Here is a 15441-nt window from a genome sequence, read left to right as displayed (position 1 = left end):
AATCTTCTGGAAATGTATTGCTGTATTGCATTATTATATCTGAATATAATATAATAATTAGGAGCCTTATAAATTAATAAGATTATCTTCATTTTGTAATGAATGGTGTGACTCCGCCTCTTTCCCAGGAAGGTTTCCATCTGGTCCGCTCAGGCTGTATATAAGGAGGGCGGGCAGACAGCTGATCTCAGTCTGTCTTTGTAGCAGAGAATCATCATGTCTGGTCGCGGTAAAGGAGGAAAGGGTCTGGGGAAAGGAGGCGCTAAGCGCCACAGGAAGGTGCTCCGGGACAACATCCAGGGCATCACCAAACCCGCCATCCGACGTTTGGCTCGCAGAGGGGGTGTCAAGCGAATCTCCGGACTCATCTATGAGGAGACCCGCGGAGTGCTCAAGGTTTTCCTGGAGAATGTCATCCGCGATGCCGTCACCTACACCGAGCACGCCAAGAGGAAGACCGTCACCGCCATGGATGTCGTCTATGCGCTCAAACGCCAGGGCCGCACTCTCTACGGATTCGGAGGCTAAACCCCAACATCCACCTACCCACTTCACCCCAACAAAGGTCCTTCTCAGGGCCACCCACCTTCTCATACAAAGGGCTGATCATTCACAACTCCCAACACATTTATTTCTACACATTTATCGTGTAACAAGAAGAACTTCCGCTAATTGTTTAACTAAGAAATGGAGTGCTGCGATGTCTAGCTGCCCATACACTCTGCAATCTGATTGTTCAATCTGCTTTACATTTACCAAAGATATGGAAGAACAGGACAATGTTACACATATAATTGGTTGGGCAGTTGATGTATAGAAGATTTTCCGAGCTGAGTGAGGAGAATATACAGTTTTTGTTGGAACTGAACCTAAAAATCATTATTTCATGATGAAAAGAATGGAGATCACTAATACTGAGATGATGATAGAAATACAACACAGATGTAATATTTCTGAATATTCCTATTGTGATAGAGGAAGAACAAAACAAATCTGTGCATCTGCTATCTGTACAAATTTTTTTTGGATCAGAAAGAGGGGAGAGAGATTTGATTTTTAGTTGCATAGTTCTATACAGATGTGATGATGAAACGTGTAATACTTCCTATCCTATAGAAAGGTAGAGATCTATGAGAGAAGTCATCTCCCTATCATGTTCTGTATGTAATAGTGGGGGAGGGGGATTCTGCATTCTGAGGACTTGGAATAAAAGAGAATATATGGAAATTGTTTTACATTATCCAATCATCTTCTTGATAATAAAGCATTGATGATATTTCTCGGATAAATGTCTCATCTAATGATCTCAGGTCTCAGTGTCGGATTTGGCGGTATAATAGAGCTGATTGTTTGTAACGTTCTACACATTTCAGGCGGGCAAATTTGAAATCAGAGCTGTGGGAGTTTCCATAATCAGCCAGTAATTCCTGCTGAGGCATCGAAAAGGAAATGTGTTCTGAGATCTTTCTCCGTTTCCCCCCAGAAAATACTTGTTCAGTAGACTTTTCATTGATTTCTATAGGAAACATTCTCTAGCAGGGCGGATTCTGTATTCTGATGGGTAAAATCAATGACTAAAACTGTACAATGTTTTAACGATGTTTTTTTATTCTTAAACTACCGCTACAGGGACCGGTGATTGTTTCCCGGAAGAAGAGGATTCTATATGAGGAATTTTTCAATCACATCTGATAAATAAAAAAAAATAAGATCGAGATTTTATTTAAACAAAAACATCTGATGGAGGTTCTGACTGATGTAATCATGTTTCAGTTGGGGATGTTTGGTATGTAATGAATAATTTCTGATCTGTAAAAGTAAAGTATGGAGGACAATGAGGAGGAGTCTCTGTAAGAAGACATTGCTCTATAAATCTTTATAATAGAATAGAACTGGCAATGGCTGTAAGCACTGACACGTCTCATGATCGCCCATTGTGCTCCCCACCAAGGTGAAATCTTTAGATATCCAAGTGTCCAATCAGATCTCCCAATGAATTTCCGCATATTTCTAGGTAGGAAATGTCCTCAGTACAACTTACCTGTATTAGAAGTGTGAATAAACAATCTGCGGTTTGGGGCATTTAATAAACCAATAAATAATTGACTGCTCGCCGTAGACACAATCCGGGATCTCGGGGCTCTCTATAGAGATGTGGGAGACGGAGGAAAGCTTTGGTGCTGCAGTATAAGGATTAGAGAGAAGGTTAAGGCGGGCATCTGGATTTATGATCCGGAGCTACTAAGAATACATTTGCATAAGAAATTATTTAGACCAGAAAATCGCACTAAAACCTATTTGGGTTTATCGTATTTGATACATCTCCACCCAGGCCAAAAAAAAATAAAAAAGTTTTGCACACCATAGAAATGAGAGTACAGCTCCGCTGTGATGTATGTGGGTGGCTCTTAGAAGAGCCTTTGTGTTTGGTGAGGAGGGGGATGGGGAGATTGTTGGGGATTACTTGGTCTTGGCGGCCTTGTGGCTCTCGGTCTTCTTGGGCAGCAGCACGGCCTGGATGTTGGGCAGGACTCCTCCCTGGGCGATGGTGACGCCCCCGAGCAGCTTGTTGAGCTCCTCGTCATTGCGGACAGCCAGCTGGAGGTGTCGGGGGATGATGCGGGTCTTCTTGTTGTCGCGGGCGGCGTTACCGGCCAGCTCCAGGATCTCAGCGGTGAGATACTCGAGGACGGCGGCCAGATAGACGGGAGCTCCGGCCCCGACCCGCTCGGCATAGTTGCCCTTCCTGAGCAGGCGGTGAACACGACCGACTGGGAACTGCAGACCAGCCCGGGATGATCGGGTCTTGGCCTTAGCCCGAACCTTTCCTCCTTGTTTACCGCGCCCAGACATTGTGAGATGAGAGAGTCGTCAGACGAATATACCTAATTCCTGTCCCCTTCCTTCTATTTATACATTCACTTCTCTGACGTCACACTCTGTGATTGGTTACATTTGAAGCCATCCAATAGCTTTGTGAATTGGTTCTACACCAATCGGTAAACGAGGAAGGAAATCATTCCACCCCCTTCCCATCACATGACTGAATCCTCCAATAGAATAGCGAGGAGGGGGAGCAGTGATTTGCATAGGACGCCTATAAGAGCAGCACATGAGGGCGGATCCAGCATACATTCCCTGCACACAGCGGAGAGAACATATTAACCCTTATCATGCCTGAACCAGCCAAGTCCGCCCCGGCGCCCAAGAAGGGCTCCAAGAAAGCCGTGACCAAGAGCCAGAAGAAGGACGGCAAGAAGCGGAGGAAGAGCAGGAAGGAGAGTTATGCCATCTACGTCTACAAGGTGCTCAAGCAGGTCCACCCCGACACCGGCATCTCCTCCAAGGCCATGAGCATCATGAACTCCTTCGTCAATGACATCTTCGAGCGCATCGCCGGCGAAGCTTCCCGCCTGGCTCATTACAACAAGCGCTCCACCATCACCTCCCGGGAGATACAGACCGCCGTCCGCCTCCTCCTGCCCGGAGAGCTGGCCAAGCACGCCGTCTCCGAGGGCACCAAGGCCGTCACCAAGTACACCAGCGCCAAGTAATACCCCTCCCCCACCCATCACCCCAACAACACACAAAGGCTCTTTTAAGAGCCACCCACAGACATCACAGCAGAGCTTTACTCAGTCGATCAGCGAAACTTTGTCCAAGTGAAAAATTGTCAAATAATGATCCCAAACACGTTTATTTCTGCACTTTACTGCCATAAAAAAAAAAAAAAAAAAAAAAAAACTTCTGTAATTCTAATCCGATATTAGTAGCGCAATGTCCAAAATCTAGATGTCCTCCTTTATCTCTCCCTACATCCGAAAACCCGCCAAGTAATTCGAATCAATCTTTTTATTTCACAAAACACAAATCTCTTCTCAGAGCCCCGCATCTCTCTACAAAGAGCCGGACACCCCTGATTGTGTGTTTATCAACGGTTAAACGAGCGGTAAATTGTAACCGAAAACAAATTGTTTATTCACACTTCTAATAGAGGAGAGTTGTACTGGGAGAACATTTCCTACCTATAAATAGCCGGAAATTCATTATTGGGGCTCTGATTGTAAGTAAAGATTTCACCTGGGGGGATGGGCGATCATGAGACGTGTCAGTGCTTACAGCCATTGCCAGTTCTATCCTATTATAAAGATTTATAGAACAATGTCTTCTTACAGAGACTCCTCCATATTTTACTTTTATTTCTTCTACAGATCAGAAATGATTCATTGTATACCAAACTGAAACATGAACACACATCAATCAGAACCTCCATCAGAATTATTGTTAAAAAATATCAGATGTGATTGGCTGAACTTTCAAATCCCTCATACAGAATTCTCTTCTTCCAGGAAACAATCACCGGTCCTTTTAGCGGTCGTTTAGGAGTAAATTAAATCGATAAAATATTATCGTTGTTTTATGGTTTGATTTTAGACATCAGAATACAGAATCCGCCCTGCTAGAGAATGTTTCCTATAGAGATCAATGAAAAGTCTACTGAACAAATATTTTCTTGGGGGAAAACGGAGAAATGTCTTGGAATACTTATCTTTGAAATCCTCATAAGAAAGACATTAGTGGTTGAAGAAGGAAACGCCCACAGCTCTGATTGGCTCAGATTTCATATTGATTCTTTTTGAATTTGCCGCCTGAATTGTGAAGAACGTTACAAACAATCAGCTCTATTATACCGCCAAATCCGACACTGAGACCTGAGATCATCAGATGAGACATTTATCCGAGAAATATCATCAATGCTTTATTATCAAGAAGATGAATAGAAATGGAATGTGAAGATGATTGAATAATGTAAAACATTTCCATATGTTCTCTTTTATTCCAAGTCCTCAGAATGCAGAATCCCCCTCCCCCACTGCTACATACAGAACATGATAGGGAGATGACTTCTCTCATAGATCTCTACCTTTCTATAGGACGGGAAATAAAGTATTACATGTTTCATAGAAACCTTCATTAGAGATTGTACCCGGAAATCAAATCTAAACTCTGACACCTTACTGATCACTAAGAAAAAAACTACTTTATAAAGCCAGAAATCCTTTCCGGTTCAATAAAACATTTCCGATGATTATTCCTGGGCAGTTTATAGTAAAATTGTCCTTTAGTGGATTTCACAAAGCATTTCATCTTCACAATATTTCTAATGTCTCCTATATCAGCAATGGCGCGCACAGCTTTCCGGGCAGGTTCGGGTTAATCTGTCCCTTGTGACCTCTGGCTGGGAAAGCCCCGCCCTACTGAAAGCTGAATCACACAGCTCACTCATTGGCTGATTAGAGCTCTAAGAAATGGTCCTATTAAACCTAAGCAGGCGTTGTCAGCATTAACCAATAAACGAGCAGCGCGGTCTGTATAAATAGACGCCGCACAGCCCGTGTTCTCATACTTCTGTTCCGTCTGGAGATTAGAAGCCTTTCCCAACCATGGCAAGAACCAAGCAGACCGCTCGTAAGTCCACCGGAGGGAAAGCTCCCCGCAAGCAGCTGGCCACCAAAGCCGCCCGCAAGAGCGCCCCGGCCACCGGCGGAGTCAAGAAGCCTCACCGTTACAGGCCCGGCACCGTGGCTCTCCGAGAGATCCGCCGCTACCAGAAATCCACCGAGCTGCTCATCCGCAAACTGCCCTTCCAGCGCCTCGTCCGAGAGATCGCCCAGGACTTCAAGACCGACCTGCGCTTCCAGAGCTCCGCCGTCATGGCTCTGCAAGAGGCCTCCGAGGCTTATCTCGTCGGACTCTTCGAGGACACCAACCTGTGCGCCATCCACGCCAAGAGGGTCACCATCATGCCCAAAGACATACAGCTGGCACGGCGCATCCGCGGAGAGAGGGCCTAAATACATTCTTATCTCCACCCCCCCCCCCATACCTTCTCTACACACCACAAAGGCTCTTTTCAGAGCCACCACATCCGCCTCACAAAGAGCTCCATACAACCTCATCACCGCTACTACATGCTGCAAATACCCGCTACTACATTTCTACACATTCCATCCCCGCCATCAGCTTCACCACATCTTTCTTCTCTCTCTCCCTTCTCTGCGCTCCGATCCTCAGTGTGGAAGTAAATCTCCTCTCTAACCATTCACACTTCTCTATATCTTCCCTAATAGATACATTAGAACAATATTTCATGGTAAGCAAAGCTCATCTGTAACATTTCTAAACCGATCCCAGAGAAATCATTCACATTTCTGCTCTATAAAGGAGATTTATTTTACCGATTTATTGTTCCCTAAATACAATGTAACAATTCACACTTCTACATAGATACAATGGAACAATATTCTGCAGTAAAACAAACGTTCCTATACACAGAATCTTTACTTCTTATCTCATCACTACCAGGAGATCAGAGAGAGGAAATCTGTTCAAGATAAACAGTAATCTCCCCTCCCCCTCCTGTACACTCCCCGGGATCACCGATTTCTCAGCTCGGGTGTAGAAATCATACAACTCACTGCTAATAAATCTCACACTCACTCCTCATTCTTCTGCTGTATGAAGAAGACATTTCCTCTCCCCGATCTATCACAGGAATCTCTCCTCTGATATTCTACAACTTTCTACAATCTTCCCTTTCTCACACACACGGGGGGGGGGGGAGGGGACACAGCTGCACATTCCTAAACTTCTCACCAGCAGAGCTTACACTCTTTGAACTTTGTAAAAGTGAAGCCGAGAGTTGTAATTTCTATCCGAATGGAACATCGGCGCTGCTAAACCGATTTCTGTTATTTTTAGGGGAAATAACACATTCTTGTAGCTGACCATTCTAACCTCTTCCATCAGTACAATTATTTCCCTTATAACGGCCACATTAAATATTGAAGATCATCTAGAAAAGGGAAATGTATCCCCCCCCCCCCTCTCGGAGATCCCACACAGTGTGCGGGAATTGTCTCCGATTCGCACGACAGATGTGTCTGGTGGGGATCCTAAAGATCCTTTATATCAGGAGGGATCTCCGATTTCTTTCAGTGATTTCTCCTATAAAATGTAGATTATGAGATGATCTGCAAGGGATAAATGTACAATGTGTGATGGGGAACATCTGAGCTCCTCTATACGGCTTCTGGTGGGTGTAGGTAGGTAGGTGTGGTTCTGTTAGGGGGAGGTGGGTGTAGGTAGGTGTTGCTGTTAGGATGTGGGTGGGTGTAGCTCTGTTAGGAGGAGGTGGGTGGCTCTGAGAAGAGCCTTTGGGGGGTGTAGATGAAGGAGTCCTCCGGCTGCTGCTTGGATTTATTTCTTCTTCGGAGCGGCCTTCTTGGGCTTGGCTGCTGCCTTGGGTTTAGCCGCCTTCTTAGCCGGACTCTTGGCGGCTTTTTTGGGCTTGGCTGCAGCTTTGGGCTTCTTGGGGCTCTTTGTCGCCTTCTTGGCAGCTGCAGCCTTTGCCGGTTTCTTGGGGCTCTTGGCCGCCGCCTTCTTCTTAGGGGACTTTACTGCCTTCTTGGGTGACTTGGCCGCCGGTTTCTTAGGGGACTTTGCCGGCTTCTTAGCAGCAGCCAATGGCTTCTTTGCGGTTTTCTTAGTCTTGTCGCCCTCTTGCTGCTTCTTGTTGATCTTGAAGGATCCGGAGGCGCCATGTCCTTTCACCTGGACGAGGCTCCCCTTGGTCACCAGCGCCCTGACGGCGCTCTTCAGACGGCTGTTGTTCTTCTCCACATCGTATCCTCCAGCGGCCAGGAGCTTCTTGAGGGCGGCCAGGGAGACCCCGCTGCGCTCTTTGGAAGCGGCCACGGCTGTGACGATGAGCTCGGACACGCTGGGACCGGACGGCTTCTTGCTGCCTTTCTTGGCTCCTCCGGCTGCCGCCTTCTTAGCCGGCTTCTTCTTGGCGGCGGGCTCCGCTGGAGGAGCGGCGGCTGGGGCGCTCTCAGTCTCAGTCATGATTCTCAGCGAGTTTCTAAAATAGAGAATATAAATATTTTTCTGGGTGGCGCTCTTCCTTATATACAGACGTTCTGCGCTGCTATTGGTTGATATTGAACTTGCCTTCTGCACTGCTATTGGTTACACCTTAGACACGCCCATTGACTCTCATTCCAGTGCTGGAGAATCTTCTCTCTCTTCTTGTGTTTCCCTGGCAGGGAGAAAAACGATTTTAATATGAAATGAAAGGATAACCGATCTTTATCGGGGACCCGATCTGCTCACTGGACTGTCACTTATCGATCTCGCACTGTCCGCTCTCATGATCCGCTCAGGAGGCTGAACACAGAGGCTGCAAACACCTCCAACCTCATGAGTGTGTGTCCCATTACTCCTTCTACCTACTTTTCTACACACATTCCCATCAGAAAACAATCTTCTCACATCTCCCACTACAATCATCTTCGCATTAGATGAGTGAAGAGTGAAAATCAGGAAACATTTCCCTCTAATACACAAATCTGCTCATCTATAGCTGAGTAGAAGGAGCCTGGAACAAAAACATCAGCCAGTGACATCAGATCCTTGTGCGATGGGTTATGAGAGATTGTTAGAGATACAAAGGTGTTAGATGATGGGAGCATGTCATATTTAATGTACTTTGTATCACATTCTGCTCATCATTACAAATATATTGTCATCTGAATATTCTGAGTAACTTTATTGCCACATATTACTACACAGCTATATAGACTACTCAGGTAGAATGTGTCCTTGTATCTAGAATCAGAGGTAAAATCTAGACATTCTTTCACACGGGGCAAAAGGACGATGTCTGTAAGGCAGAGGTTGGTGTCAATCATCTTTTTTAATTATTGATATATTTTTTTTCCATTTTTTAAATATATAAGATAAGGGAGAGTTATAATAAACCCCTGTAAAATGTATTTTTACCATCTTTGGTCCCATAGCCAAACGAAGAGTGAAAATAAATCCCTCCAAAGTGAGGGGATCCCTGATTCACATCAGAACTAGTGTCCACAGTGAAAGAATTCCACTCTACTACTGTTCAAGTGATAACCCAATATTTGGGATTTTCTTTTACTTTCAAGCTCAGTGAAAATGGTAAACAGGACAGATAGAAAAGGGGAAATCCCCAACGAGGACACAAGCAGCAATACAAATCTGTCAGGGGGTCCTATCCCTCCCCACTCCACCCAAAATAAAGAAAAAAAATGTGTCTTTAGTGATCTTTTTATTATTATTACTTTAATTCTGTATTTGATTTTTTTTAAAGACGTAAAGGAACACCTTTTAAACACCAAAGGAAATGAGAAAATACATTCTCAGTGTATAGCATGTATTTAAATTGGATAGCTCAGAGAGCAAACAAATATACATTTCAAAAAGTACAGGTATGTAAGTTATTGGTCTGTATATATGATGGCTATTAGGCAAAGCAACGCAGAACCTATATTAATTCTTGTTTAAAATTCAAATAATAATTGGAACCCGCGGGCAATCACACATGTAGATCTATTATGCAGTATTACTGGGTGCATAGTGCTGATAGATGTGTGTTACCGGCAAAATACTGAAGGGTGTAAGAGCAGCTTTTCTCAACCTTTTGGGGGCACAGAGGAACCCTTGAAATACATTTCTGGTCTCGGGGAACCCCTGCTAAAAATTAAAAATGTAATTATCAGATCTGTGTAGGATCATGGAACTGACCTCTATCAGACATGTAGCGGTTACAGATTTCCCCATATTAAAACTAGAATAAGAAAAAAGTGAAAGGACTGGTAGAAATCATGGCACTGCCAGATATGTACAATGAATCAATAACACAAATATTTCATGTCCGAAGAAGCAGATCTGTCTCCTCTTAGAAACATTGTAAACATTTTGCTGGTTTCTAGTTACAAAGTAAATTAAATTCTCTTCATAGTATTGAATGGCTGAGGATCCTTTCTATCAGTTTTCCTTTCTGTCAAATATTCATCAGAAATATCTTTAAAAATCAAAAGGTCGGGAATTCCTAATCGGTGTAAGAATTAGAAGCTCTGAGATTGGACATTTTTTCTCCATAATGCAGTAAATGAGAGGACATAAAATCCTCCTCCGATCTCACTGATCTGATTAGTCCGTTCTTAGTGAATAACAAATAGAAAGTTAACTTGCACAGCTTCTTCCATCCAACACAATTCTGTACTAACATGGAGGGACAGATCGCTGAGCAGACAATGAATCGTCCCCCCAGCATTGCCCTCCCTGCTCCGGGCAGATCTGGGATCAGTCGGTGTCATTGTTTCCAGATGGATCAGCGCTCAGGAAGTTTTCTATCAGAACCATTTCAATGAAATTGAACTAAACTGCTCCAATGTATTCTCTATGGAGGAGAAACCCTGACACCTGCTGGTGATAAGAGGAATGACTTCCGTGCAGGGATCTGGGATAAAATACAAATGCGATTTCATGGCTTCCTTTCCGAATCCCTCTTACAAGGAACAGAATAAAACGGATTCGTGTGTGCAGTTTGATAACAAAATAAAAATTCATAGCTGGGGATCTGAGGAAATGGCATCTAGACTGCAGAATTCATCGGATTATTTTACATGTTTATATTTTTTTTTTTTTGTGTGTCAGATAAAACCTTTAGAAGTTGGGCAGATGAGGAATCACTCAGTGCGATCATTATTTCTAGATGTTCCACGTGGATCAGCATGAAATCCTGAACATCTATCGCTGGATTCCCATTCCCCTTTCAATCAAATCCCTGTTTTATTATTGTAATAGGTGTGCCACTACTGCACCTTTCACACGTAAATATACCGAAAATATCTATCTATCTATCTATCTATCTATCTATCTATCTATCTATCTATCTATCTATCTATCTATCTATCTATCTATCTATCTATCTATCTATCTATCTATCTATCTATCTATCTATCTATCTATCTATCTATCTATCTATCTATCTATCTATCTATCTATCTATCTATCTATCTATCTATCTATCTGTCTATCTATCTGTCTATCATCTTATGTGGATCTAAGATCGATCTGTAGGGACTGATCCATTTGTCTATACACCTCTAATTAAACAAGTAGGTCTAAAAGATCTGATTGCTGAGAAGGGGACATGTTTGATCCAGTGTGGAAAATAATCCGCGCTTAGGATAATATCGAAGGGAGGGGGTAGAAAAAAATGTTTGATCCAGTGTGTATTGCTGCAGAATAACACATGAAACGATATAGTGCAATGATGGGGTGAGATTGGTTGGTGTATGTAGACTGAGGGATGGAATTGGTTTGTACTCTGGTTATGTGCAGCGGCTGTGCCGGGTCCTATCCCATTCTAATAGAAGATGATGAGAGATCCGGGATTCTGGAGACATAATACAATGTGTGACCTCTCATCTGTTCCAGGACTCTGGGGGAACATGACTTGTGAGAGATCAGCAAAGGGTTCTAGATGTCCCAATCCATCCGTGCAGTGTATGACCTGAAGGATCCCAGAGCAGAGAGTTCATTGTGGGGACTTTATATAGTAATCTGGATAGGAAAGTCACCAGTGGAAGGTGCGGTGTCGGAACATCTCTTATAAACAGGATCGATTGAAAGGAGAACTTTATATCCAGGAAGTGTTAATGGTCTAGGACGCCTTCTCTGTTCAGATGTAATAAAAAGTCGGTTAAACGATTGTGATAATTATTGGGAAAGAAATGGCTTTCTAGATAATATTGGAAAACTAATCATTCTTCAGAAGACAATTGTCTTTATTTTGGGGTGGCTAGAAGAATTTTTGTTCATCAAACAAGTTGTATGGACATTTGAGTGCGCTCATATCTCTGGTATTCTTTTTTCTGGTTGGGGTCATTTATCGAGGAGATCTGCACTCTACTAAAAGCTGGGAGGTATTACGTCTCGTTTTGGGTGGGGGTTTGAAATGCTGCATTTTACGATATTTTTACGATTTTTATTTACTTGATAAATCTATTATTTTATATATTCTTATTTATATTAGGATACTATTATATTTAATTCACCAAATGTGAATATCCCGATGTCTGTGTATGTAGTGAGGACATTTATTTGGAGGATCCTGGGTGACGTCAGAGACATGACCTCACCAGTAATGATGATGAAATGAAATCCAATGGTCACCCAAATGAAGTGAAAAGTTGCTCTTTCTGATGAATAAAGAGCATAATCGAGCGGGAAATTTAAATCAAGGAACTGCTGAGGATTGGATGATTGAGAGCACAGAGGGGCGGACTTATTGTGACGTCTGGACACGCCCTCCTCTAACCCCTCCCCATTATTCTCCATCAGGTCCGCTTAAGCTGCATATAAAGCGAGGCTGGGTGCTTTTTCCTTCATATTCGTCTGAGATACAAAGAACTTGGAGATGTCTGGTCGCGGTAAAGGAGGAAAGGGTCTGGGGAAAGGAGGCGCTAAGCGCCACAGGAAGGTGCTCAGGGACAACATCCAGGGCATCACCAAACCCGCCATCCGACGTTTGGCCCGCAGAGGGGGTGTTAAGCGCATCTCCGGTCTCATCTATGAGGAGACCCGCGGAGTGCTCAAAGTCTTCTTGGAGAATGTCATCCGCGATGCCGTCACCTACACCGAGCACGCCAAGAGGAAGACCGTCACCGCCATGGATGTCGTCTATGCCCTAAAACGCCAGGGCCGCACTCTCTACGGATTCGGAGGCTAAACCCCAACATCCACCTACCCACTTCACCCCAACAAAGGCCCTTCTCAGGGCCACCCACCTTCTCATACAAAGGGCTGATGATGATTCACAACTCAGATATATCATTTCTAGATATTTATCGTAACAATAAGGGCTTCCACTAATTGTTTCAGTAAGAAATGGAATGGTGCGATGTCCAGCTGCCCATACACTGCTAAACATAAAGCAGATTGTACAATCAGAGATGTAAGAACCGGACAATATTATATGTGGAATCTTATTGGGCGGTCAGTAGATCTATAGGAGATTGTACAGTCAGCACTCAGGGTGATAATCTGAGTGAAGATAATAGTTTATGCTAGAACTGAACCTAAAAGTTAATATTTCATTATGAAAAGAATGGAGCTCACTCATACTGAGATGATTCTAGAAATAGAATGTTTCAAAGATGGAATATTTGTGAACATTCCGATTGTGATACAGGAAGAAGAAATCTGTGCATCTGCAAATTATATATCAGGAAGAGAGGAGATATAGTTCTACACAGATCTGATAATGAAACATGGAATCCTTTATTTCCCATCATATAGAAAGGTAGAGATCTATGAGAGAAGTCATCTCACTATCATGTTGTGGGGATTCTGCATTCTGAGGACTTAAAAGAGAACATATGGAAATGTTTTACATTATTTAATCTTCAGATTCCTCACTAAGCGGTGAAAATAGAACTATGAAGCGTTGATATTTCTCGGATAAATGTCGGATTTGGCGGTATAATGGGGCTGATTATTTCTCTGTAACGTTCTTCACAATTCAGGCGGGCAAATTTAAAATCTGAGCCAATCAGAGCTGTGGGCGTTCCTTACATCCGCCAGTGATGTCTTTGAATATTTCACAGTAAATGTGATCTGAGGATTCTGTAGTAAAATCAAATCCTAAAACAATGTAACATTTCAATGATTTTTAAACTGCCTGGAATCAGAGGGACCGTTGATGAATGTTCCACAGAAGGGAGATTTTATATCATTCAGTGCCAGATCAACCAATCAGGGAGGGTTGTAACTTTCCATACTATTCCGGCGGGAAAATTGAGCCAATCACAGTTCTGAACGTTTTTTCTTCCTTTACAGGAGAATCCTGACTTGGATGATATCGGAGTTCCTTGGGAAGATGATTGTTTGGTAATTGCTGATTTGTAGAATCCATTCAGCAGGAATAAAGGATGGGGAATGATGAGGAGTTCCTGGAGGGAGAGGAGAAAACTTTAGAAAGGAGATTCTCCAATAATGAGTTCTTTAGATGTAGGAAATGTTCTCACTACAAGTCCCCGGTATTAGAAGGGTTAATAAGCAAGTTGTTTGCTGTCAGAGGTATTTGTAGGAATGAAAAACTTCTTTCCTGCTGAGTGATAGATGTGATTTGTTGTAAGACACAGAATGAGGTATGAGGCTCTTTGTATGTAGATGTGGGTGGCTCTGAGAAGAGCCTTTGTGTTTGGTGAGGAGGGGGATGGGGAGATTGTTGGGGATTACTTGGTCTTGGCGGCCTTGTGGCTCTCGGTCTTCTTGGGCAGCAGCACGGCCTGGATGTTGGGCAGGACTCCTCCCTGGGCGATGGTGACGCCCCCGAGCAGCTTGTTGAGCTCCTCGTCGTTGCGGACAGCCAGCTGGAGGTGTCGGGGGATGATGCGGGTCTTCTTGTTGTCGCGGGCGGCGTTGCCGGCCAGCTCGAGGATCTCAGCGGTGAGATACTCGAGGACGGCGGCCAGATAGACGGGAGCTCCGGCCCCGACCCGCTCGGCATAGTTACCCTTCCTGAGCAGGCGGTGAACACGACCGACTGGGAACTGCAGACCAGCCCGGGATGATCGGGTCTTGGCCTTAGCCCGAACCTTTCCTCCTTGTTTACCGCGACCAGACATGATTCTGTGATATTGGAGTTCTCAAAGAGATGTGAATGGCTGGAGCCGCTCCCTTTCCTGTTATACTCTGAATGATATGACGTCTCGCCCTATAATTGGCCACGTTTGAAGTCAGCCAATGCTCTCTAGGTTTGTATCTAAACCAATCATTAACTGAGGAAAGAAAACATGACGTCACTCCTCATCACATGGCTGAGTCTTCCAATAGAAGAGTGAGGAGGGAGGAGGTTCATTTGCATAGGACCGCCTATATAAGCAGCACATGAGGGCGGCGCCAGCACACTTTTCTCTTCTCAGAGCGGAGGAAACATTCTTCTTATCCCTTATCATGCCTGAACCAGCCAAGTCCGCCCCGGCGCCCAAGAAGGGCTCCAAGAAAGCCGTGACCAAGAGCCAGAAGAAGGACGGCAAGAAGCGGAGGAAGAGCAGGAAGGAGAGTTATGCCATCTACGTCTACAAGGTGCTCAAGCAGGTCCACCCCGACACCGGCATCTCCTCCAAGGCCATGAGCATCATGAACTCCTTCGTCAATGACATCTTCGAGCGCATCGCCGGCGAAGCTTCCCGCCTGGCTCATTACAACAAGCGCTCCACCATCACCTCCCGGGAGATACAGACCGCCGTCCGCCTCCTCCTGCCCGGAGAGCTGGCCAAGCACGCCGTCTCCGAGGGCACCAAGGCCGTCACCAAGTACACCAGCGCCAAGTAATACCCCTCCCCCACCCATCACCCCAACAACACACAAAGGCTCTTCTAAGAGCCACCCACATACTACACAACCGAGCTGTCATACAATCTTCATGTATCGTACAATTTATTACCTTTACAAGTTTTAGCTGTTCGGATAACAGAAAATGAACTGAAAATAACATCATTAATAATCTTGAGATGAGAAGTAGGTCGGTCAGACTGGAAGGGGAATGAA

At 44.3% G+C, this 15441-nt stretch overlaps 8 protein-coding genes across 8 annotated transcripts; 5 read left to right on the top strand and 3 right to left on the bottom strand.

Annotated features, from left to right (window-relative positions):
- Positions 1 to 216: 216 nt before the first annotated feature.
- Positions 217 to 528, top strand: LOC309547650 (histone H4; the record flags this gene model as incomplete). The annotated part of the gene is made up of 1 exon (XM_082247527.1): positions 217 to 528. One exon carries the CDS (start codon positions 217 to 219, stop codon positions 526 to 528), a length of 312 nt encoding a protein of 103 aa, XP_082103653.1.
- Positions 529 to 2460: 1932 nt separating this feature from the next.
- LOC309548331 (histone H2A type 1-like) lies at positions 2461 to 2853 on the bottom strand (the record flags this gene model as incomplete). Its single annotated transcript, XM_082248270.1, has 1 exon — positions 2461 to 2853. One exon carries the CDS (start codon positions 2851 to 2853, stop codon positions 2461 to 2463), a length of 393 nt encoding a protein of 130 aa, XP_082104396.1.
- Positions 2854 to 3173: 320 nt separating this feature from the next.
- Positions 3174 to 3554, top strand: LOC309547629 (histone H2B 1.1; the record flags this gene model as incomplete). The annotated part of the gene is made up of 1 exon (XM_082247506.1): positions 3174 to 3554. The coding sequence occupies one exon, from the start codon at positions 3174 to 3176 to the stop codon at positions 3552 to 3554; it is 381 nt and encodes a 126-aa protein (XP_082103632.1).
- Positions 3555 to 5444: 1890 nt separating this feature from the next.
- LOC309547601 (histone H3.2) lies at positions 5445 to 5855 on the top strand (the record flags this gene model as incomplete). Its single annotated transcript, XM_082247474.1, has 1 exon — positions 5445 to 5855. One exon carries the CDS (start codon positions 5445 to 5447, stop codon positions 5853 to 5855), a length of 411 nt encoding a protein of 136 aa, XP_082103600.1.
- Positions 5856 to 7260: 1405 nt separating this feature from the next.
- LOC309547595 (uncharacterized protein) lies at positions 7261 to 7909 on the bottom strand (the record flags this gene model as incomplete). The annotated part of the gene is made up of 1 exon (XM_082247468.1): positions 7261 to 7909. Exon 1 carries the CDS (start codon positions 7906 to 7908, stop codon positions 7261 to 7263), a length of 648 nt encoding a protein of 215 aa, XP_082103594.1. The 5' UTR covers position 7909.
- A 4395-nt stretch (positions 7910 to 12304) lies between these two features.
- LOC309547643 (histone H4) lies at positions 12305 to 12616 on the top strand (the record flags this gene model as incomplete). The annotated part of the gene is made up of 1 exon (XM_082247520.1): positions 12305 to 12616. One exon carries the CDS (start codon positions 12305 to 12307, stop codon positions 12614 to 12616), a length of 312 nt encoding a protein of 103 aa, XP_082103646.1.
- A 1507-nt stretch (positions 12617 to 14123) lies between these two features.
- LOC309548330 (histone H2A type 1-like) lies at positions 14124 to 14516 on the bottom strand (the record flags this gene model as incomplete). Its single annotated transcript, XM_082248269.1, has 1 exon — positions 14124 to 14516. One exon carries the CDS (start codon positions 14514 to 14516, stop codon positions 14124 to 14126), a length of 393 nt encoding a protein of 130 aa, XP_082104395.1.
- A 328-nt stretch (positions 14517 to 14844) lies between these two features.
- Positions 14845 to 15225, top strand: LOC309547630 (histone H2B 1.1; the record flags this gene model as incomplete). Its single annotated transcript, XM_082247507.1, has 1 exon — positions 14845 to 15225. The coding sequence occupies one exon, from the start codon at positions 14845 to 14847 to the stop codon at positions 15223 to 15225; it is 381 nt and encodes a 126-aa protein (XP_082103633.1).
- Positions 15226 to 15441: the final 216 nt, after the last annotated feature.

The sequence above is a fragment of the Pelophylax lessonae genome (genome assembly GCF_965119305.1).
Source record: "Pelophylax lessonae genome assembly, chromosome: 2".
Taxonomy (NCBI): domain Eukaryota; kingdom Metazoa; phylum Chordata; class Amphibia; order Anura; family Ranidae; genus Pelophylax; species Pelophylax lessonae.
Note: the sequence above shows the minus strand (reverse complement) of the source record. Positions and strands in the feature narration are given on the sequence as shown.